At 40.8% G+C, this 25,947-nt stretch overlaps 1 protein-coding gene and 1 long non-coding RNA gene across 2 annotated transcripts in view; one reads left to right on the top strand and one right to left on the bottom strand.

Annotated features, from left to right (window-relative positions):
• Nucleotides 1-540: 540 nt before the first annotated feature.
• Nucleotides 541-24,389, top strand: LOC126470995 (uncharacterized). The gene is made up of 3 exons (XR_007586287.1): nucleotides 541-726; nucleotides 909-1,096; nucleotides 24,252-24,389. It is a non-coding gene; the product is annotated as an uncharacterized LOC126470995 (long non-coding RNA).
• The window catches only part of LOC126470993 (dual specificity mitogen-activated protein kinase kinase 7-like), a 179,451-nt gene continuing 166,921 nt past the window's right edge, over nucleotides 13,418-25,947 (bottom strand). Inside the window, exons 10-11 of the mRNA XM_050099043.1 lie at nucleotides 24,241-24,399; nucleotides 13,418-15,244 (exon numbers count right to left, since the gene is read on the bottom strand). Of these exons, the coding sequence (XP_049955000.1) occupies nucleotides 24,246-24,399 (154 nt within the window). The 3' untranslated portion in view covers nucleotides 13,418-15,244; nucleotides 24,241-24,245. The remainder of the gene's footprint in view (nucleotides 15,245-24,240; nucleotides 24,400-25,947) is intronic.

Here is a 25,947-nt window from a genome sequence, read left to right as displayed (position 1 = left end):
AAACTAAGGTACCTGTCTCTGCGGTCCGAGTGTAAAATTGCTTGGAATTATGGTTGATAAAAGACTATCTTGGGATGGACATATAAATTACTTAGCTAACAAACTTGCACGAGTTCTCTTTCAGCTATATAAATTAAGAAAAAAAGTCAGCAAGAGTATGCTGCTACAATGTAATATGTACTGACAAGATCAGTTGTATGAAACCATGAAACCATACTAAAATATTGATAATAAATAAGTATTATTTTCGGCGTAAGCGTTCAACACAACAATCACACAATCAAATCTGGTCGGGACATAAGAAGACATCACTTTTTTACGAAACGTATTATCTGTTCTATTAATATCCAGCTCTTTTATTTTGGCGAAATACATATACGCTGCCACACTGAGCTGTTATCAGAATCGCACGTGTCAAAACAAACCACTAGCTGACGACAGTTTAGAATCTCGAACGTTCGTAAGAGTCGATAGGTGTGTTAATCGACTAAAGCGTATATACGTCATAATGACGCCACATCATATCCAGGTTGGGTGAACTTAGCATCCTCCTAGAGGGAGAGAGTGGCCAATTGTGATAGTGTCGCTGATTGGCTGAGAGCCGAGGACGCCATGTTTTTACCAAACTGACGATGACTTGGTACGAGTATAAATAGATACTGTGTGTGATTCTGTATTACTGGTTCTTTTCAACGCTTCGAACGCAAATTCCATTGTTGTATTACGGTAGGTATTGAAGGACTTTTGCATGTTCTCTGTCGGTTCTATTTACGTAAATTACCTTACAGTCTCTGTTGGTCGGATCTTTGATGATACTTTTAGAACTTCACAGCAATTTTAGAGGCAAAATTCTTATTTAAAGTGATTTACTGAGTGTCACTGATAATATTAATTACAAAATCATCAAGGACAGTCAAGAGGAATGCCTGGTTGCTCCGCTGTTGGGTGCAAAAACCGAAGTGAAGATGGATATATGATGCTCGTTTTTCCAAGAAATGCAGAAAGACGTAAACAGTGGGCAGTGAAAGTCAACCGAGAAGGTGGGAATCGTAAAGGCGACTTATGGAAACCAACAAATTATTCCTTTCTGTGTGAAGTAAGTAATTTTCTCCTGTGATGTGCCGTTAGTAAGGCCGAAGCATTAACATTTTGTTCTGTTGTAAGTACAAGGAACTCTTGCAGTCATGAGATGTCCCTTTGTTACATGTGTTTTACTCACTAGTTGTCACTGTGAGAAAGCTCGTTTGGTTTCTTTGTGCATCGGACAATCAATTTCTTTCTATATGCTTATAATGCCTACAAAACAAAATTTTAAAAAATTACAGAACAACCTTTTTACTGAGACATTCTGTCAATGAAAGACAAACTAAATGAACACCGCAGTATCACTAATGTGGCCTTGTAGAACGGGTGAGCCTATGCTCTAGTGGTAACTGTCTCAACTTCTAAACTTGCCGGGAAGGTAGCTCATCGTGTTCGGTCAGAGAGCTGTTTGGCCTCTGTAATAAAAAAACTGAGTAGAAGGATTAACAAATGACCTTTAATGCAGATCATGTGACGTCTGCATGACCAAACCCAACGATCAACAATGGAAAAAAAAATCGTGAGTTCGAATCCTGCGCCAGCTAAGTTTTTTAACGTTATTTTCTAGACTTTTAATGGTTCTTGAGTGACAATTCATGCTAGACGATGTGTTTTAACATGTATACGGAACACTAAGTCTACATACTTCCAACTGGCGACTCGCACTTGGCTCTGTAGTCTTGGCTATTTACATTCCCGTAAATTATAATTATCATGTGGATATTCAGTAACCTATTTTGAATTACTTTCTGCTGTTTCAGTAGAGTACCGAAGAATTGATATTTTTCCGATTTTCTGTGGCACAGAGTTCCTCTAAAAGTGTATACAGATTGATGTGTTCTGCCAGCATAAGAAAATGTTATAAGATCGACACACACTTAAAATGCATTATGTGGGGACAGAAAGAGACAAGAGTTTACTAATTTCAGTGATGAATATCTGCACGGAGAAATCAGAAATAGCACCATGTAATCTGAGATACATTCAATGAAACTTCTTATTACTCAGTTGTTTTCAATGTTTATATAGTGGCATAAAATATAGCTGTTGAAATTCGGCAGACATACACACTACTTCACGATACTTCCATTTGCTCACAAATTTATTAGGCCTATATAAACAAAGACGAATGGCATTTGTTTTAATCATATACTGAGCATTATGCTAGATCTGCCTTGGTCTCATGCGTCAAACACATGCCTTACTTTACTCGTGAAGTGAATACCTTTCAATTGCATGTTCCGCACGCAATATGGTAAAAACATGGCGGCCATGGGCTGATTGGCCACTCTCTCTCTGTATAGGCACTCTACTATAGGTCCTGCACTTCATTGCTCTCTGGTGGAAGGAACTTAAAGCTCTGAGTCAGACTAGCTGTCGCTCCACCTAAGCCATAAGAAGCATATAGGAACCAACGGCCATTCGAGGGTTGGATCCCCTCAGTTCCTAATTGAGGTCTCACACTACCTGGGCTACACTCAGGGTGTATCATCGACTTGGAAGAGTCCCAACCATTCCTGTCGTATTTTCGCCCGCCATCCGGTCCTCGCCGAAGCTGCTGCCCGGAGCTCGCAGCTGATTGGTCGCTGCCGCCTGGTGCTCGCCGCTGCTGCCGCCGTCGCCGTCTCTTGGTGCTCGCTGCTGCTGCTGTTGCTGCTGCCGCCATCTCCCGGTGCTCACCGCCGCCCAGTGCTCGTCACTGCCCCCCGTTTTAGTTCCTTATGTACTTCAGCGACTCCTGTCACCCATGGGCACTCCCTGCGATCATGGACACCACCACTACCACCATCATTTACACCTCCCCTTCACCTGCCTCCACTGCAACATTATGGAGTGCTTTCTCTGGGATTAAACCGTCTCATCCACCTCCCCTACTCACGGTCTCCTCCCCTTCTATCTCCTCCTCATCAATTTATCCCCACCTGTATGTCACCCCTGCTCCTGCCCTCCCTCCCCCTCCTGTCACCCACCGAGATGACTTTCTCCCCTCCCCACCCTCTCCCCTGTAACTACCCCTGCTTCCCCCACCCGAGTAATTGCCCACCATGCCAGTCGCCACCACAGACCGCCCTACCCTTTTACCTGGTGCCACTACCTCACAGAAGCGCCCTGCCTCCCACCACCTCTCCATCCATCCAGTCCCTCATCCCTCCTCCCAGGCCACACCTGCCAAAAAATCTTCCAAACGCCCCAATGGGGACCTCTCCTCCAAAAAACCACTGCGTGCCACACTTCCCTCTGACCCTGCCATGGATACCACCCCACCTCCCTCCTCCCCAGCCCTCTCCATGTATACCTTCGTCCTAGCCAACCCTGATCCAAAATTCCTCGATGTCCACACCCACACATCCCCAGTGCACCTATCACCCAACTTATCCCTTGCAGGGACTCTGTTCTCATCTATTCCCCCCGTCACTCTTTCCATACTGATCTCCTTCGGTGCCTTCCTCACATCACCTTTGGCCCCAATGCATCCCTCACTCCTTTCCTTACATCCTCCTCTCCTCGTCAGCCCCAAGCCCCTCGTCATCCACCAACCCTCACCACCGTGATCACAAAACTCAACCCTGTGGTCACAGAGGCTGAGGTGTTGGGGGATCTGAACACCCAACCCTCCCTGGAAATCTGCTCGGCCTGCCGTATTTACAGCTCCTCTGGCCCTACCTTTCTCATCCGTATATTTACAGAGTCCACCTCCTCCATCCACCACCTCCTCACACAGGGAGCCGTGATTTTCAACCGCCGCCTACCTGTTGACCCGTCCCGTTCCACTCCTCAATCCTACTGCTGCCAGCACTGTCTCCTGTACAATGACCAACTCACCCAAAACTGCAAGAACCCCCCCACCTGCCCCCATTGTAGAGCCTCCCACTTCTTTAAACAGTGTCCCAACCTCACCTCTCCCCCTTCCTGCAACACCTGCAACGAACCTCACCCCACCTATTCCTCCAAAAGCAAAACCAAACCCCCCTCCCACCAACCCTGAGCTCACTGTCCCCATTTGCCCCATCAACCCACCCATCCAACCCAACAATTCCCTCCGCCGTACCCCTACAGCAGAAGACATCATCTGGTTCCTCACCATCGTCCTGCAGAACATCCACCCCTTCCAACGCCCCCACACACTCCAGCAGATTTCCCTCGCCACCCGCTCTGTTTTCCACTTAAACACCTACGCCACCTTTTCCCACAACCAGGCCCACTTTACCTTCACCCACCTCGACACCCCCGTTTAAGCCCCTCTCTCCTTATCCCGCTTCCTTTCCACCTCTTACCTCCTGGCGCATCACCAGTATCATCTACTCTACCTCAACATTCGCTCCCTCCCAGCCAACAAATACCTCTTCATGCATACTGTGGTGTCACCGCCAGACACCACACTTGCTAGGTGGTAGCCTTTAAATCGGCCGCGGTCCATTAGTATACGCCGGACCCGTGTGTCGCCACTGTCAGTGATAGCAGACCGAGCGCCACCATACGGCAGGTCTAGAGAGACGTCCTGGCACTCGCCCCCATTGTACAGCCGACATTCATAGCAATGGTTCACTGACAACTACGTTCTCATTTGCCGAGACGATAGTTAGCATAGCCTTCAGCTACATTTGCTACGACCTAGCAAGGCGCCGTATTCAATTGATATTTATTATATGAAGCATGTATCATCAAGAGCGATGTTCTACAATTGTGGATTAAAGTTAAGTATTATATCAACTACGTACTTTATTTGCAATTCTCAAGATATTGTCCTGTTCCAGACCTCACGCCAGTCAGCGTGTAATTAAACGCGTGCATTTCGGCCTCCTCTAGAAACCCAGTGTTGGCTCTTCTGCCAACACTACACATACCCTATCCCAGCACCAAGTTGACTCCTCCATCCTTAATGAAACTTTCCTCCAACCCCACCATGTTGTCCACACCTCCCCTATCTCCTTCACTGCACTGACAATCCCCTTCCCCTTGCCTGAGGTGGGGTCGCTATAGGCCACCTCAAGCATCTCCCTGTCCGGCCACAACCCCTCCTCAATTACCCAACTGAACACCTTCTCCTCAGCATATTTTTTCCCTCCATCACCATCACCTGTGCCACTATCTGTATCCGCCCAGCAGCTCCTCTCCCCTTCAACTTCATTTCCCAACATTTCTCAACATCCACAGCCATGACCCTGCCACCCTTCAGCGGTGGCAGCAGTTCCTTGCCACCCTCCATGGTGACCTTGCTCCTCTCCCACAGCACACCCGTCCTGAAAGTAACTAAACCCCCGATGTTATCCTCGCTTCCCCCAACCTCCTTGGTCGCATCGCTGTAGACGTCCTCGATCCCATTGGTAGTGACCATCTCCCTGTCCTTCTCACCATCTCTGCCCATTGCGCCCCTGTAGCCACACGCCCAGCTGCCCCTCCAAAGTCTGTCTATGACTACTGCTGTGCCGACTGGGATGCCTACTGGGAATCCATTGCCTTACAGGTCGAAAACCACCCCCTCACCTTTCATCATCCTGCTGACATCACCCATGCCTCTTCCTTCCTTCAGAAGACAATCACTGATGCTGTGGAGGCTCATGTTCCTACCAAACTCATCCACCCTCACCACTCTACGCTTCCTCTACAGGCCGTCCTTCTGCGTGAGTCCCGCAGGCTCTACCGCTCCTTCCTCCGCACGCGTGACCAGGATACACTCATCTGCCACCGGCAATTACAGCAACACATCCGGAACCTCCTTACAGCAAAGAAATGCCGGGACTGGCGCCAGACATGCACACGCCTCAACTCCACCCTCCCTGTCAACTCCTCCAAGTACTGGTCAGCCTTCCATCACCTTATTGGTAGCCATCCCACCCCGTATTACCCTATCCTGCATGACGATCGACCCTTTCCTGACAATCCCCATTTTGATTACTCCCTTTCCCCACTGTCCTTGACTGCCCTGACACCTCTGCCCCACCGCTAGCCCCTAGCTTCCAGTACTTGGATCAGTTACCCCCCTCAGACATCAACACTCCCATCACTGCACATGACATCACACTTGTCCTCTGCTCCAAACGCAACACCGCCCCTGGTCATGATGGTGTCACCTACCACCATCTCAAGGAATCCCCCACATCCTTCCTGGCTGTCCTTGCTACCCTGTACAATGTCCTCCTCTCCACTGTATTTCACCCCGACCTGTGGAAGACTTCCCGTGTCCTGCTGTTCCCTAAACCCAACAAATCCCCCTCTGATACCTCTTCCTATCGTCCCATCTGCCTCACCTCCGTGTTCAGTAAGGTCTTCGAGACCACCCTCTCTCACTGTATTCACCGCCACCTTAACCAGCACCACCTCCTTCCCCTTACCCAATGTGGCTTCTGGCCTTCCTTCTCTGCCGCCGACCAGCTCCTTAACCTTACCAATCGTCTTTCCCTCCAACTTAACTCCCGTCACTCCGCTATCTTTGTTTCCCTTGACCTCCAGAACGCTTATGGCTGTGTCTGGCATCCCAGGCTCCTCTTCAAACTCCAGACCTATGCACTCCCCATCAACTTCGTCCGTCTCATTGCTTCCTTCCTCTCTCATCGTCCCTCCTATGTGACTATCCACAATTCCAACTCCCATACTTTCTATCCATCTGCCGGCGTGCCCCAAGGCTCCGTCCTTTCCCCTCTCCTCTATCTCCTGTACACTGCTGATATGTCCAAACCTCCCCCGCCTGTTCATCTCCTCCAGTTTGCTGATGACACCGCCTTCCTAGCCCTTTATTCTACCCTTCAGTGGTCCCAACGTACGCTCTAAACCCACCTTGACCAATTCACCAGTTGGTGGTTCCTCCATATCAACCCCTCGAAGACCCAGGCGATCATCATAGGCCACACCACCCGCTCCTTCCATCTCCATGATTTCTACTTCACCATTTATGGCTGTCCTATCCACCTCACTCCTACCCTCAAATACCTTGGCCTCACCCTCGAGCTCCACCTCACCTGGACTCCCCATCTCCTTACCATCCAACACGAAGCTCACAATGGACTCTGCTTCCTGAAACTCCTGTCTGGCCGGACATGGGTTGGCATCCATCCACCATCCTTCACACCTACAAATCCTTGATCTGCCCCATCCTCTGTTGTGTCAGCATGGCTGGGATTTCCGCTCCTCCCAGGTTCTATAAATCCCTCCAAATCCTCGAACGCCATGCGCTCCGCCTCGCCTTCCGCACCTGCCTTCAGTCCCCCACGTGCATCCTCTACGACCCCATCCCCTTCCCCCACTTTCTCGTTTTCCTTGAACACATCCGCACACTGTATATTGTCCGCCGCATTGATCCCCCCCCCCCTCTGGTGTCTCCCTTCCTCTCCACCCCCACCCCCCCCGTTGCTGCGCCTTTACCATTGTGTCCCACCCTCTTTCCATCTCCACACCCTCCACCAACGCAACTTCCACCATCTACCCCTCCCAGATGATGAGCTTCGCCTTGACATCTACCCTTCCTACCAACTCTAACCCCCATCTTCCTCCTGCCTCCTCCTCAGGGCTCCCTCTCCTCCTCCCTTCTCTTGAGCGGCTTTCCCCTCCTTCTCCCCCTCCCTCTCTTGTGCTCCCCTTCAGTGTCTCTGCACTCCCTCCTGCCTCGTCTTCCCTCATCATCTCCTGCCCTACCAGTCTCCTGCCTCTTGGTGTACCTGCTGATGCCCTCACTCTTTTCATCCCACCGCCTCCCCTGGTGCACCTTGCTCTCCCTTCCTTTCCATCCTCTCTGGCCTCTCCCTTGGCAGGTCCCACCTGGCAGTTTTGTTGCTCATCATGTGTGCTCCAGGTGGCTTTAAAGTGTGTTGTTCTGGAGTGTTTGTAATACTGTGGCCGACTTTTAACCTGTGCGTGTGCCTTCAATGTCTTCTTTGTGTTTCAAGAATCGCCAACTGTGTTTTTTAACTTTATGTCGACTTTTTTAATTGTCCCCCATTGAACATCTCCATGTCAGTGTATTTTTACCTGCATTATCTCCCCTTACCCTGTTTTATGTCCCCCTTTTTTATCGCCTTGTATATAACATTTTATTATTGTATTAGCTGTCATGTCACTCAGCTGAAGAGCGGCGGATTGTGCCGCTGACAGCCCTCCCCTACCCATGTGGGGCAGGGGAATGAAATCACAATAAAGAGAGAAAAAAAAACAATGGCCGAGCCCTTCACACGGCACTTATGAGGGTACACAGTGCCAGACTGCAATTGGCTACAAGCTTCAGGAAAACCGCGAGAGCACGCGCGGCGAAACGCGCCTCTTCAAATCCGAAAATACATACTCTGAAACAATGTTTTATGCACAGTTCACATAGATTTATCTTCTTTCTTTTTTTATACAAGTGGTGCCACAGAACAGTGGCACTACCTCAGATGCCGTCCCTGGTCTCTAGGAAGTTTATTATATTCAAACTCAGAATATATTCAAGTATTTTGTAACAAACTGATGTCAAGGATATTGGTCTGTAATTCTGTGGGTCCATTCTTTCACCCTTCTTATGTACAGGAGTTACCTGTACTTTTTTCCAGTCACTTGGGACTCTGCACTGGGCACCATCCTTGCAACAATCACAGCTCATGCTCTGCCTCTAGTGACCTCTCTGTCGAAAGGGCAATAAACCCTAATCTTCCTTCCACCCTTTCTGCTAGACACCCCATCATATCCATCAGTGATTTAGTTATTGACTTAATCTCCCCCTTGTCAGTATCATGGAGGTGTATTTCAGGCAGCAGACTTGCAAAACCATTTTCTAAGAGAATTATATAAGTCCCTGCAGAAACTTAGTTTTTATTTAGTTCACCTACTATATTCAGAAAGTGATTGTAATATACTGTACATATATCTGACTTATCAGTAACAAAAACGTTTTTTCTATGTACTGACTTTATATCTTCCACCTTTTGCTGTTGGCCAGACACTTCCTTCACAACTGACCATAAAGTTTTAATTTTTTTCTCAGGATTAACTATTCAACTCTCTTGCTACATGCTTTTCGCCCCCCCCCTTTTTTAAGTATGTATGTAGACATAGAGAAAGAGTGTGTGAACCTGTAGCTTAGTTATGGTGAATGCATATATGTAGTGACAGTGACAGTGTAGGCATTGGAAGATAAAATGGAAGTGCACATGATGGGACTGAAAATAAAAGAGAGAATTGATGATAAAAATGAGGAGTCACGAACACTGAAAAAATACTATTTAGAAGACATAGAGGTATCAAACAAGGCAAGAGGTCTATATGAACAAACAAACAGCTGGCTGAATAAAGGATGAACAATAAAAGGTTTTGCCACAATGGCTGATATTAAGAAAATGTTGGTGAAGTAAGAAAAATCATGACCCAATGGAGACTGCTTTGATGAACAATATGTCAATTGCTAGGCACAGCTGAGGACACAAAGTGAGGGACACCAAGAGACAAAATAGAACAGATAAAGATGAAGGAAGGAAGGGTATGGTTTGATGCCTCACCACAGAGAAGGTCCTTAAAGATGGAAATCAAACTTGAATGGATGAAAATAAGAAGACAAATTAACCAAACCATGGAATGGATCATCCCCACATTCCTCAAATGATTTAGGGAAACCACAGAATACATCAATTTTTGTGGCCAACCAAGGATTTGATCTCTGCTCCTTGAAAATGCAAATGTGGTGTTTTACCCAGTGTGCTATCTCGCGTATTGAGATAACAGGCAAAGGTGATAGTTAACCAACTATATAACAAAAATCCATAAAAAAAGTACTATGTTCATGGCAAGAAAGATAGGATGGTCCATACACACCCTCAGGAGGCACAAATCTCAGTACAGCCCACAGATATACATACAATCAATAAAGACAGTGTTTATAGCTCTCAGAAGCCCAGATTGTTTATTCAGAACACAAAAGGAAATAGTTAAAGTTGGAGAGGTGACCAGGTCATTCGGGGGCTATATTAAAGGGGCCCACTTTGTCTGAAGAGGAAAGGAGGCAAAATAAAAAGCAAGGAACCTTTGAGTTTAATCTCCTATTGAAACAGCAAAATAAAAATGTTGGAATGGTGTCAGAGATAGTAGAAAAGAAGCCATACACTCTCTAACACCATTTCCTTCACATTTACTTTCTTTCCTCTCCAGTCATGTCATCTACATGAGAAGCAGCATACACGATTGCTGTTCTGCTCTCATAGACCCATGGCAACAAAATTATGGCTGTACGTACGAAATGTCATGTGGGCTGTGTTCTGGTACAGAATGAAGGCATTCTTGAAGCTTAGGTCTTATTGTGATCAGTGCTTTACTGTAGCCTCACTAGAACCCTGTATAAGGAGAAAAATGCCCTGAGATTCATAGATTCATATAAAGACATCCACTTATTACACTGAAATGGACACCGTGTGTAGAAACCACTGTTGACTAACAAACTGTAGCTTTCCCACATACTATTATTCGCTGGATTTACTCTTTAGCAGTTTCTTCTTAGTATGACAATTTCATGGATACGTTTCACATTTGATGATTATGTTTAGCCAATGATATTCCTGCTTTGGACAGTATATTTTACCGAGACCATTGCTTTACTGATAGTGCAATGATCAACGTGAACAAATACATCAGGAAATCTCAAAAACACCACTTAAGAAAAATGAATAATGTTAATATGTCAGCATGCTATAATATTAAAGTTATTCACATGCCAAATAATCATTAATTATAGATTTTATTGATGCATCTAGTTGGGGATAGAGATGTCAGTACCTTCCTGGTCACAATAAACGTCCAGAAACTGGTTGTTACAGTGACTGTATTTCACCTGTAATCCTAAGATGTTTGTCAACATTTCCTATTTAAGCAACAGGAGATAGTTAGTCTCAGTTAAGAATGCTCTTCACTGAAGGAAGTTTGGACTCAAGTGCCATGGGGCTCTGTCATTTGTCCATTTTTGTTCATCATTCCAATTAATATTTACATTACCAAGGAGGAGCTAATTCAGTGGTGTATTATGTAGATGATACAACACTGTTTAACATGTACCACAACACAATAGAATGGTATCAGCCAAGACAAGAAAAACTAGAACTATCAACGAATTGGTTTTCTTCTAATGAGCTCCTTTGTAATCCTGATGAAACACATGAACTAATTGTGCAGTTAACTAAAGCTGTAGAAAGTAAGTCAGTAAAATTGTTAGGATTTCACACTGATTCCAAATTAAGCTAGGAGGAACATATTAGCCATGTATGCAAGAGAATAGTGAAAGTGTGCTATTTCATGTAGAAACTCACACATTTCCTGCCTGACATCTCTTTATCAAACTCAAGATACTGACTTTTTTAAACCTACAAATCTATACCACTGCTTTATGTCAAAAGCAACTTAAATTGGTTCAACGTCAGAGAGAATATACACCTTCGCAACACTACAGAGACTGACAAAGACTGCAGACTCACACAAAATAACATGCTTAAAACTTTTCAGTAAACTTATAGCATTGACTTGGTCCTTGCTCTGTAATATTTTCAATGTTATGATTTATGACACATTACTGAAATACCCATTTTACAAGACAGCAGAGCTATTTGAAATAAACATCAAAGCCAGGTTTCAGAGTGTTTCTAAAAGATGTGGAATTAAATTGTAAGAACTTATCTGTAAAACCTGTTATAATTTATATTAATATCTAAACCTATTCTGCTGTAAGTGGTCAATGGTGCACAAAGACTTGAACTAAATTGAACTGTAGAGTATATACTGGTTACTGGCTTGTTATTGCAACAAAACATGAAAACTGCACTACAGTATTTCTTTTCTGACAAGCATATACTTACAAGTCTATTGAAAATTATATTAGTTGTTTAAAATGACTGGGCAAAAAATAATATTTGGTTATTCATTGTACTATTTGTCACATAACAATCAAGCGTATATCCAATGATTTAAAGGCTCTCAGTTGATATAATCATACAAGGTTTCATCTCATTCTTTCCAGGAAAAAGAAATGACAAAAACCAACATTAAATGTTAGGCTCATAATCTCTCTCTGACTTACTTTTTCCTCAATAAGTGAAGTCATTTCCCCACTAATGCCAGTTCTATTAAAGAAAGGAATATTGCTTAAAGCATACTGCATAACCTAATATGCACAGAGAAACAGAGACTTCATTCATTACAGAAGGATAAGTAATTATGGTTTTTACTGCAGCTCCCAGAGAATTCAAAAGTTACGCAGTCAGAAAATTTCTTTTAGTCACACTGTATTACTGGAGTTTAACCTCCTTAATTGATTCAAAACATTATAATGTCTTCACAGGAACCATCTCACAAGTTTTCTTTGAACAAATCTGGACACGTTACCAACCAGATTTTGAATAATTAATTGTATCAAGCAAGTCTTAGCCTTCATTGAACACAGATTATCAGATACTTCTCCCATGAGTATTATTAGAGTTAAATTACATTTTCAATCTATAAATATAATTCAACAATACAGCCTAAAGCTCTCATTGTCAAATAAATTTTCTTAGCTATGCTATTGTTCCACGGACCATGCACACTCATTTTTTTTTTTTTTTTTTTTTAATGTTAAGAACTAAAAAAAATAACAACCAAGTAATTTTTTACTTTAAATAGAAAAAGGTCATTTGTTACATTTATGTTCAAATTATAACTTCAAGACTGTACCAAGATTTGTGTAAATATTGCAGTATCTGAAATGGAGTGTTTTGGGTTTATTAAGCAGTTTGAAAAAACAATGTTTTAAAATTTCATCTACATGGGAGCAGTCCTCAAGCAAGTCAATAATGGATAAAAATAAATAATATGCCATAATGTCATATTATCAAGAAGACTGATCTAGTGAAACCAACTGAGAAATATTTACCAAAATTCTTGTTTTAAAAGTACAGTGACTTCACAGAGAATATCTTGTACAACTAGCTACCTTTAATTAATTCTGCCTTTAATCAGCTTAATCCAGTGAATTTTGGTATCTTAATTCCCCTCTCCCCAACATTCTGTCCTGCATGACAATGTTGCACGAAATGATTACCAGATATTTTTCAGCACAGTCAAAGTATTTTAATGGGCAACTTACTGACTTTAAAATAATTTGCCATGTGTCCATAATCTCCATTAAGATCAAAGAAGATTAATATTACTGTTAATAATGCTACTCAAATATATGAGTGTATAATAAAACAGAAAAACCATGCAGTGTTGATAACCTCTAAACTTTTTACTGTAATTTTGTGGCTATAAAAATGCTATATCCAGATTCACAAGTTTGAATGTTATTGTCAATATTTTTTACCAAATATCTGTTTTACATGGTTTTAATCATAAACACACATGTGTATTCCCGAAATTAAAAATGGTTGTCATAAGTATCACATTTTTCTATGTAGTCATGACATTTGCAAAAGCTATCACTGTGATGGTACCACGCAAAGAATATGCAAATAAATAAACAAACAAACAAACATGTTTCCTTATACAGTGGCTGAATCATTACCACAGACATATAACTTGTGATAACAATGTTGAATGTGTGTCTTCAATGCAGGCAGTGTTGCTGACTGGTATGCACAGAATTTGATAAAGTTTACGGCCTTTTTCTATACTCTGTTCTGAGTCTCAGTTATTCTTTGCCACCCTGAGCAGCAAAATTTAGTGACGATGAAAAGAAAATTGCTGTTTCTCACTAAGAGAAGGCAATGTGGAACACAATGATGTAAAAGAGGAATTTAATGAAGCAATAGTTGATTCATGAATTAATTTGGATGTAACAACCAGAACAAAAGAATGTTTGTGAAGAAGAATGTTGAATGTCATTTTATAGTGCATGTATACAATTCCAAATGTAAGATTTTACTGGTTGTTCTACCACAAATATCACATTGGTTCCACTGATCTCTTAATAATAAAGAATACATCACAACAAGAATAAAACATGTAAGAGGGAAACTGTAAATGCCAATGACATTTATTTAAATATACCCTATTTTATTATTTTGTATTGTTATGTATTTCAAATTGAGATTTTAAAAAAATCATAAAATGTAAAACAAAATGCATTAATGCCACTCGGTCTCCCTGAGCTTATAACATGACATCATAATGTAGCACAAAGTTAATGATACAATTTTGGTATTTAGTTTCTTGGAGTAATGTTTCTTAGTATGCATGCTTTCGTAAGTTGTAATACCTGTAGTTCTAATAAAACAACACATAATTAATATCTTAGGACTGAATTCTTACGACAATTTTGCAATTCATTTTCTTCCATCTCCTCAAGTTCTGTCAGCATATTTCATGTGTTGAATATAAAAATGCAAAAATTTAAGCACAGATAGTGTTAAACACACATTTCGTTATATTATCAACTGCAAAAACTCAATTTCGAATTTCAATACAAAATGTAAGAAACTCAAACACCACAAAAGAAAACAATTACTTCAAAAGAGTTATTAAAACATTTTGACGATACTTCAAAACACAATATACCAATTAAGCTTTACTTTTGGACATCTAAATGTGCCTTCTCTTATTTATGACTTGCAAAAACATTCTTTGTTCTGAAACATATTAATTGTACCGAATTTAAAGTTGGCCAAATTATTTTAAAAAATCCAAAATCTATTGTAACAGTGTACTGTATGAAATAAAATAAAAGGATTGCCATATCATCTTCCATTGCTACATGTTTTATGTCAGAACTGTTCAAGCATACTAGTCATGTGCATTAAACAGCAATAACATATTTTCTTTGGTACACAAATAATGAATCAGTATGCAGAATCTGCTGAAGCCTCTCATCAAAAATAGTTTTATAACATTTAGCAGGAGCAGCTCTGGCATACTCTCCTAAATAATCACTGGAGCTTTATGCACAGCCAAACACAATAGACAGTCTCGCCTTAATGTTTCTCTAACTATCATTTAAAATTGTTACATGAACAACTGCTTTCACTGAAGAGTTATAACAACTTTCAATAATCATTATAACAACTTGCAATAATCAATATAAACACATATAAAAGTCATTCCATGGTACACTCCAACAAATGTTCTTTACGCAGTTTACAGAAAGGGAAATTACTGGGCTAAGCAAACACATTAGCCAAGTGCACTATCCCATGGCAATTGGAACTCTAATCCAACTGCTTGATTGTACTGTCTTCAAGAAATGAATCTGAAACATAAACATAAGTCATAAATTAACTATGGGTAAAATTTTACTGAACTATTTACTTTAATTAACATGCAATATATCACAAAATTTGCTTAATGATGAGCTGACTGTAATAAAAGTAGGAGTTCACAATAATATGAGGTAATGTGTTTGTATTTCTTTCAATATTCATTACTGCATTTCTAAAAAGAATTTTTTTCTTGTAGGGAAGTTGTACACAGAGTTGACAAAAGTTATGGGATACCTCCTAAGCTCATGTCCTACCTACTTTTGCCTGGTGTAGGGCAGCACCTCAACATGGCAGGGACACAACAAATCATTGGAAGTCCCTGCAGAAATACTGGGCCATGGTGCCTCTATAGCCATCCATAATTGGGAAAGTGTTGCCAGTGCAGGATTTTATACACAAACCTACATCTCAATTATGTCCCATAAATGTTCAACCGGATTCATGTCAGATGATCTGGGTGGTGAAATTGTTGGTTCTTCAAACCAGTTGTGGACAATTGTGGCCTGGTAACATAAAAATTGGGAACATGGCTGCAGATGGTCTTGAAGTAACCAAACATAACCATTCAGTCAATGATGAGTTCCGTTGGACCAGAGCACCCAGTCCATTCCATGTAAACACAGCCCACACCATTATGGAGCCACCACCAGCTTGCATGGTGCCTTGTTGACAACATGGGTCCATGGCTTCATGGAATCTGCAGCACAGTTGAATCCTATCATCAGCTCTTACCAACTGAAATGGGGACTCATCTGACCAGGCCATAATTTTCCAGTCATCTAGGTTCAACTGATATGGTCGTGAGTCCAGGAGAGGTGCTGCAGGTGACATCATGCTGTTAACAAGGCTCCTATGTTGATCATTTGCTGTCATAGTCCATTAACGCCAAATTTTCTGCACTATCCTGCCAGGTATGTTCATCATATGTCCCACATTGATTTGTGCAGTTATTACACACAGTATTGCTTGTTTGATAGCACTGACAACTCTACACAAACGCCACTGTCTCAGTCATTAAGTGAAGACCATCAGCCACTGTGTTGTCTGTGCAGAGAGGTAATGCCTGAAATTTTATTTTCTCATTATACTCTTGACACTGTGGATCTCAGAATATTGAATTTGCAAATGTTTTCTGAAATGAAATGTCCCATGAGTCTAGCTCCAACTACGATTCTGCATTCAAGTCTGTCAATTCCCATCATGCAGCCACAATCATATAGGATGCATTTTCACATAAATCAGCTGAGTACAAATCACAGCTGCACCAATGCAGTGTCTTTTTATACCTTGTGTACAGGATACTACCATCATCTGTATATGTGCATATCACTATCCCATGACTTTTGTCAGCTCAGTGTAAATATCAGTTTTCTCTTTTAAATGACACTTGACACAAAGTTATTCTTATTTGCTAATGCATTTTCAAATAATTTTAAGGTCCATCTCGTTAATACATGCCAAGTTTTTTATTTCCATATTTACTTGAGATTGTATAATCAAAGCATCTAGTAATAAGGGAAAATTCACTTGAAAAGACTATAAAATTATGAGACAGAATTGCTGGCAAGTGTTTACACTTACCAGGCAAAATTTGTAGCACTGCTGACAGATAAATATAAAAGCAAACTAATACATCTACAGGTACATAAGTAGTCCACAAATTAATGTACACTCTACTATCTTTTTGAAGGAAGGAGAGAGGGGGGGAGGGAGGGAGAGGGAGGGAGAGAGGGAGAGAGAGAGAGAGAGAGAGAGAGAGAGAGAGAGAGAGAGAGAGAGAGAGGTTGGGCTATTTAAAAAGGAAGTGGAGGTCACTCAGACCCTAGGGTGAGAGGGAATTATTTGTTGTGAGGAGGGAGAAGTTAATTTCACATGAAGCTTACTGGAAAGTGAGGTGAAAATGATGTGTCACTCGATGCAATCATGAAAGTCAATAGCAGTTGATCCAATAAGTCATGAGTGACAGAGCTAAATATTTGTGACAAGCAAGAATATAATTCATGATTTAAATAATTAATAACTCCACAAGTTACTATTTTTTCATGCTTAGCACAATGTGTTTTGAGAATTTATTTCCATTTTCAAGTGCATTTGTTTACATAAATATTTTTCATTGTTTAAATCATGAATGACATATCTGCAGGATTTCCTAAAGCACCAATTATGATGAACAAAATTAAGAAAGAATATAATTGTCACTGTTGCTCATTTCACTCACAGCAATTTAAAATGTGCTCTTAGGTTCCTTCATAACCACAGCTCATAAATCGTGACATATTAAGAAATAAACAGCCAGATATTTGTGACAAACAAGAATATAAATATCACTGCCATCTATTTCACTAGCAGCAATTTCATCTTCCATTTAATTAGACTAAAGTCACAAAATAGAACAAACTTACTCCCGAGAGAGAGAGTTCTCTTAAATGTAAATAACATCAAATATTGCAGAACAGAATTCTATTGCACTAATAAGAAAGTCACAGAAACTTGAAGATATATACTTCTTTTGACTCTGTAACTCCACGTTTCTAACCACAACACCACAGTGAACATACATAACTTTTGACAATATTATCTTTCATCTAGAATCTCCTGAAGTCTTTTACTGCCTATGTATCACTAATTGGTATTTAATTGTAACAAATCGTACCAATAGTGATGTATCTGCAATAAATCTTCAATGCGCCATTGCATATCTTCATAACACAAATACAAAAACAAGTAAACACAATGAAATCCAAGACAGTGTCACCAAAGTTCTTCACTTGTCAACTGCTGTTAAGTTTTGTAGTCACATGGTGGGACATGTCATTTTGATGTCACTTCACAACAGGCTTTCAGGTTTACTAACAAGTCCTGTTGAGGACATGTCGGTGACGGAGATGGAGGGGAAGGTGTTGGAGACAGTAGGAGGTCAAAGGTGTGTGTGTGTGTGTGTGTGTGTGTGTGTGTGTGTGTGTGTGTGTGATGAAAAAATGGGAAAATGTGTTATATTTTTTCATTATTAATATTACTTTTTCATCATTCCTCCTTTCAGTTTTTTTACCTAGTTCTTAATTGCTCTATTTATTTCTCTTTTGCTAATCTATCAAACCTGTGTTTGGGGAAATGCATAACACAATGCTGTCTTGTGGCAAACGATTGCCTCAGACTGAGTTCTTTGTATGTGAAGACATGTATGACATGTGATGCTGTGATTGTGTTCCTTATTACCTAAAGGATAGTCACAGACTGAAACTGGGCATAATAAATAAGAATTACAAGACAGCACGTTGTTAAGCATTTCTCCAAATATACTCCTTTTAAAAATAAAGGGCTGTATCATGAAGGAACTATCTGAATGGGACAAAAAGTGGTAGATGTAATGTGCATATATAAACAAATTAATGATTGCAATTTCAGAAAAATTGAATGATTTACTCATGGGACAGAAATTCACAAACTGAGCATGTCAATAATGCGATGGTCCACCTCTGGCTCTTATGGAAGCAGTTATTTGGTTTGGCATTGATTAATAGAGTTGTTGGATCTCCTCCTGAGGGATATCATGTCAAATTCTGCCCAATTGGCATGTTTGAACCACAAAATCCAGAGCCAACTGGAAGGCCCTGCCCATATTGCTCTAAAAGTTCTCAATTGGGAAGAGATCCAGCGATCCTGCTGGCCTAGGTAGGGATTGGCAAGCATGAAGACAGGGAGTAGAGACTCTTGCCATGTGCAGGTGGGCATTATCTCACTGAAATGTGAGCTCAGGATGACTATGAAGGACAAAAAAATGGAGTTTAGAATATTGTCATTGTACCACTGTGCTCTAAGGGTGTTGCAGATGATAACCAAAGGGACTCCAGTATGAAATGAAATGGCACCCCAGACCATCACTCCTGGCTATTGGGCCATACAGCGTGTGATGTTTCCAGACACGTCTTTGCTGGTCATCAGGGCTCAGTCCAAAGTGGGATTCATCACTGAAAACAAGTATACTTCAATCAATGAGATGCCAGACCAAAGACATGTCTGGAGATGCCCCAGATAGTGGTGAGATACCAACCTCACTGTCGCCCACCATGGCACAATAGCATGGAGCGGTTGTCTGGGGTGCCATTTAATTTCATAGCAGGATCCCTTTGGCTGTCATCCATGGCACCGTTACAGTACAGTGGTATGTCAACAATATTCTATGGCTTGTTTTGTTGCCCTTCATAGCAAGCCATCCTGGACTTACATTTCAGCAAGATAATGCCTGGCTGCACACAGTGAGAATGTCTACTTCTTGTCTTCGTGCCTGCCAAAACCACATTACAGGCAGGACCCTCCAACTAGCTCATGATTTTGATGCCCTAACATGTCAATTGGACAGAATTTGGCATGATATCCCTCATGAGGACATCCAACAACTCTTTCAATCAATGCCAAGCCAAATACCTGCTTGCATAAGGGCCAGAGGTGGACCACCATGTTATTGACTTGCTCCATTTGTGAAGCTCTTCCTCTTGAATAAATCATCCAATTTTTCTGAAATTGTAATCATTTGTTTGTCTGAACATGTACATCACATCTATCAATTTCCATCGCATTCAGATAATGCCTTCATGGAACTTTTTTTAAGTTTCAAATCTGTGTTTTCAGACTGAGGCTCAAATCCATTTCACAGACAGTACTTATCCTACTTAGTCAAATGTTCAACACAATTAATATTTAACCAAATGCAAAAACTTTCACACCATTTACAACCTGAGGCTCTGGAAAAGTAAGTGTCTTTGATATTTCTTCTATTCATGAAGTTTGGAATGTATGGAGAAAAGTAGTTGCAGGTTGAAGCTGGGAGATAGTCTGTGGGGCATGACTGAAGTATTCCATTTGAAAAGCAATGTCTGTGAAATTTAGGTGTAACGATTCAAGTCACAATATAGCTAAAGTTTTAATGGACGATTACCGGTCAAATTTTAAATCTCACTTTAAAGTATAGGATGAACTTACATGATATAGCATTAACATTTTAAAAGTGGATTACTATTTGAAACAAAAGAGTAAATCAATAACTTGGATCAATTCTGACATGAACAGCGCTCATCACTGTTGCGATAATCAAACATGCTGTATCAAGACTGTGAATAAAAACATATAGCCTGACTTCTTACTTGGCTTGTGTATTAGACATTCTACATCAGAGCTGACTGCAAGCGAGAATGGAAATCCTGATACATACAATGCGCTGAATGATTCTTTTGGATATATAGGGGTGAATGATTCTTTTGGATATACAGGGGAAAGCAGTAGCACTATTCTCATAAATCCTAGGAGCTACCTAGAATTTGAAGATAAGGTCAACATTGTCAGTCAAATGTGGGGAGAAAAAAGTGAAAATACTAACAATTTCAGTCAGTGCTATAAATGAATGCTATTCAACTGGATTGGTATTGCTAAATCAACAAAGCAATGATCCATGACAGGAATGGCAATAAATGTCACTCATAAAAGTCTAGAAATTTAGGTGATATACTCTATCATTCAAAATTATTTAAGGCAAATGTTATGGTCATGCTGGGTTCCACAAATGCTGATACTGTGAAAATTATAATACAATGATTCCACCACAGCTTAATTTCCCAAAACTAGTTTCAGCCTAAGGTCATTCAAATCGTATATGGAAAATTAACATATGCCATACAGATATTAACAACATGATCTCCGTAATATGAAAGTACAGTACAGTAAAAGTATCTCTGCAGCTGTATTTGAGATTTGAGTGGAAGATCACACTGCAGCTCATGAATCTAGCAAGCCACCTCCAGGCAATATGCACTTCTATCTTGTGTCTGATGTGTTTGTACGTGCCAGACAAATATTAGTATTACAAGCACAGACAAACTCAAGGCTGGACTCAAAGGTTTAAAATATTATTGGTTTGAATTAATTCTATCCTGTCTAGTCCAGTATTGGCAGAGTGTTCAAATTTTCAGATGCAGAGAATACACATACATAAAGAATTTTATTATGAAGGTAATGGATCATAACAGTGACCTCTCACTATGACATGGAATGAGTCAGTTGGCTAGAGGAATATGAGGGACGAAAAAGTCTTAGAAAACTCCAGTGAAATTCATAGTCAAATGTCCCTCTGATAGAAAGTCATTTGTAAGAAGAATGGTGTGAGATTTTTCGGCACTGAATAAGTAACTATTGAGTAGTTTGACAAAGGGCACACTGGGATAATTGTGAAGAAATTTGATATGGTAAGAAAGGATTGTAGGATTTAGCCTATCCTCAATGCACCTGAGGAATGGCGGAGAACCATATCCATGCGACTGGATAATCAAAGCATTAAAGAGTCACAAAAACTCACAAAGAGTCATACATTATCCTCCGATCAATCAGATGCCTTCTCCTAATCCTCTGCTGTTGTCACCTTCTAAGGGTAAACATAGAAACTGACATTACAGACCTGTCTCTCATACAGTTCTGAAACGATTGCAACATTTCTCACTTACTGAATTCAAATTGGAACTGAATTGCTCAGACTTTCTACAATACATCAATGAATTATCACAGGCAAGATTTGCTGAATCTCATACCAGCATTTTCAATTATGAGTTGCATGTCACTGATTGTCACTTCCATATTTCAGTATATGCTGACTCCACCAACAAACAACAGTATTTACACTCTGACAGTTGACATGTAAAATTCTCCCTCCCCTGAAGGTTTGTGGAAAATATTTCTGTTCAGATACTGATTTTTTAGAAAATTGAACACACAGCCATTCTCAACACTGCCTAAATTCATGCAATTACTTCTTTAGTCAGTTCTGGGCAGGTATCTTGTACATGTCACCCAATGTCACAGTTATCCATACTTCTCCACACTAACAAATAACTTTATCTTTTATCACACAATGCTTTCATGATATGGAATGCATCAGTGAACTTCTTTGCCAGAGCTATTATTGTTGTGAGTCCCTAAAATGATGATGAGTCCTCTATTCACTCCAGACCATCCAGTAAAGCATTTTCTTACTGTTACAACATCCTGAAATGTCTTTTAAGTTCCTTTCCAACCCATTTGCTTATCACCTGACCATGTGTTAAATATTCTTTTGATTCCCCTCTTCTCCCCTCCCCCATACAACACTTGTCCTATATACCCTACTACCTGTAGATAGCTCAGTCCCATCACTAATAAGACCTGCTTCCTCAAAGGGACCAGTGAGAAAAGCCATGTAATATATCATTTGACAAACAAGTGTTGTTCAGATTTTAGTGGTGGTAGCACAATTACTATGCCATCACTGAAAATTAATAATAGATAGTCCATACCAGTAAGATACAATACCTGCAACATAGTGAACATGGCCTTGGGAACTGCTTCATTGCCCAACTAATATGGATTTTTTTCTGCATTCGTCAGTAACTCAAAACTGCATGGATGGAAACTAACTTTGCAGAACCTACCTAGTTCTTAGAACACACTGATGTCAAATTATGTTAACTGTACCTATCTTTGCCTAACTCTTTAATTCAGTGAGAAGTAACATTGGTTGAGACTCTTGACCTCATTCAGGAGAAGCAGTGTTCAAATCCCTATCCACCAAATTCAGTTTTAGGTTTTTCATGGCAAATGAAAAGACAGTTCCTTTAACCCTTTAACTGCTCTGGATGTGTTAACGTGTGCGCCTTTGTACCTGTCCCTGGGTGCTCTGAACATGGTAATCTGATCATGTCTACGCATAGACACTTTCAGAGTACCAGGTAGAAGGACTGGTGGCGCACGTGAACACATTCAGAGCACACAGGGACAGGTACAAAGGTGTGCGCGTTAACACGTCCAGAGAAGTTAAAGAGCATATGGCCAATTTTATGTCCCATTCTTGTCCAGTCTGTCTTTATGACCTTGTCACTGATAGGATTCTCAATCGTAATCTTCCTGCCTTCTTTCATACTGTCCTTCTATCTCCTTGTCTCTTTATCATTTCCCATTTACTCATGCATTTATTTGTTTGAGTTCCTTTATTTTTTATGATTTGTGGCTTTTGTGCCTTTTCTTCCTTTGATCACTTCTCCTCCACTATTTGCACTGTTTGTCCCCATTTATGTCTCATCTCTGCTTTTATTGTCAATAATTTCTTCCCGTTTCTGTGGTTTATCAACTGCTGTCTCAGTAATGTCTAGCTTATCATGTTTTTAAATCATATCTATTCTTAGCTTTGCTTAATGGTTTTCTCTTTCCTCCTGATCTGCTGGCTTTCCCTTGACTCAGGATCTGGTGTCCATTGTTGCTTTGGAAATAGAAATTTGTTCACAAAATAAATATAACTGCTGATTAGTTGGAGCTATTTGGCATGGCATATTAGTGAACATCCACTTTTCAGTAATAACTTGCTGTCACGAGTTTCATCAAAATCAATCAGCTCAGTAACATAAGATGAGCAATTTAAAACATATTCTATGCTTCAGTGGAAAGCAAACTGACAGATTCCTATACATCTAATGGAAAATAACTGCTGAAAGATTTTGAGCAGTGGAAGAAACAAATGCAGATGCATGTGAACTCAAATAGGCTATGTTTAAAGAAAAGAACACTACCTCCAAATATTTCATAAGTTCACATGTTTGCAACATTAGTTTAATTTCTTATTGTTAAACAATATACACAACAATTATGTTGGAGTGCAAGAAAACATATGTAGTAGCCTGTTAATCTACTACCACTGAGTTGATCAATGATGATGAAACCTGTCACAATGTAAAGATACAATTAAAGATCAAAAAATGGTCATGCATCAATACAGCATTACATATAGATTCTTTTTAAGCAAGCGGTCTTTTCTTTTATGCCAAGGTTGTATACTTGATAGTTTGGGGTTAGTGATATATTTCCTTACAGATGTTTATATAATATCCTGTAAGCATATGCCCAAAAAAAGGTATTTCATTATTTATAACTTCAGGCTCCAGGCTCGGTACTAATAACAGACTGAAATTATTACTTTTTCTACAGGTCCTCCAGTACTCGTCGTTGAGGTTCAGGGGTGTACTGGAAACGTGCTCGAAAATGCTCCACCCGCCTGTGTTGTGGAGATCCAGGAACTGATGTACTCTCTGACAATCTTCTAGGAGGTGGCTGAGGAGGTGATGGTGATATATACCTACAGAAATTCCCACACATTACTTCTCAACAATGTAGAACTAAGTGAATTAAAGCAATATTAAATATGAATAAAATGTTGGACGATGAAGTGCACATCGTGTGAGTCTTACCTTGGAGCACTGAACATTGACACTGTTAATATACTAGCAACAAAATAAAAGCAGTATGAGCAGGAAAACAGAGAAAATGAGGAGAAAGGTAGAGGAGCAGTGAGGAGGATGGGGGAAATAGACTGATGCTGGTCACCTTATTAGACATATTGTCATATGACTTTGAAAAATTATGAGTTCCATAAATTATTAAAGGTTTTGTAAAAACTAAATATGTAAAATGTAATTGGATAGATTAAAAAAATCTACTCAACAGACAGAAGCAGGAGAACACACATATAAAAAAAAAGGTTCTACTTATGCAAGCTTTTGGAGCCAGTGGCTCATTTTTCCAGCAGAAGTGTTGAAGGGGAAGGAAGAGGGATGAAGGGAAAGGAACTGGAGAGCTTTAGGAAAATGGGTAGAGATCAGAAAAGTATCTAAAATGGAGTGAAGAAAGGAGCAGTTCCTGTGAAGAAATGCTGAGACGGAGGTAATTAACTTAAATTAAGACCACCTGGGAGGTGAGGGCCAAGGACGTAATATAGTACTAGTTCCCACCTGTGAAGTTCTGAGAAACTGGTGTCTCGGGGAAGAATCCAGATGGCGCATGTGGTGAAACAGGTACCGAGGTCATGACTGTCACAGGATATTGTGTGTTGTTGGTATACACCCTCTGCCTATACCCATTCATCCTAACTGACAACTTGGTAGTAGTCATGCCAATGCAGGAGGCCAAACAGTGTTTACATAACAGCTGGTATATGATGTGTTGTTTCAAAGGTGGCTCCCCCTTTGATATTACATGTTTTGCCAGTTACAGGGCTAGTATAGGTGGTGGTCGGAGGGTGCATAGAGCAAGTCTTGCAGCAGGTATGGTAACAGGGCTAGGATCCATATTGTAAGGAGATGGATGCAGAAGGAGCATAGGGTCTGACAAGGATATTACAGAGTTTGGGAGGGCGATGAAAAAATTGTCTAGGCGGGATGGGCAAAATCTCAGACAGAATGGATCTCTTTTTAGGGCATGAATTTAGGAAGTCATGGCCTTGTTGACGTAGATGATTAACACATTCAAGACCAGGGAAATACTGAATATTAAAGATACCAACCATTTCCTAGATTGTCTGACATCCATGCCCATCCCACTCTCACCACACAGCTTGCTTGTCACCATTCATGCCACTTCCCTCTATACCAACATCCCCCATGTACATGGTCTGTCTGCTGCTGAACATTTCCTCAGTTAGTGCCTACCTGATTTCAAACCTATGACATACTTCCTTCTCACCTTAATCAACTTAATACTTACAACAACTAATTCACCTTTGAGGGACATACATACAAACAGATCAGGGGTACAGCCATGAGGAGTAGAATGGCCCTTCCTATGCCAACCCTTTCATGGATCGCTTGGGGGGGGGGGGGGGCTTTCCTGGGATCCATACACCTTCAGC

Source organism: Schistocerca serialis, chromosome 3 (genome assembly GCF_023864345.2).
Source record: "Schistocerca serialis cubense isolate TAMUIC-IGC-003099 chromosome 3, iqSchSeri2.2, whole genome shotgun sequence".
Classification (NCBI taxonomy): domain Eukaryota; kingdom Metazoa; phylum Arthropoda; class Insecta; order Orthoptera; family Acrididae; genus Schistocerca; species Schistocerca serialis.
The sequence above is the reverse complement of the archived record's forward strand: the minus strand, read 5'-3'. Positions and strand labels throughout refer to the sequence as shown.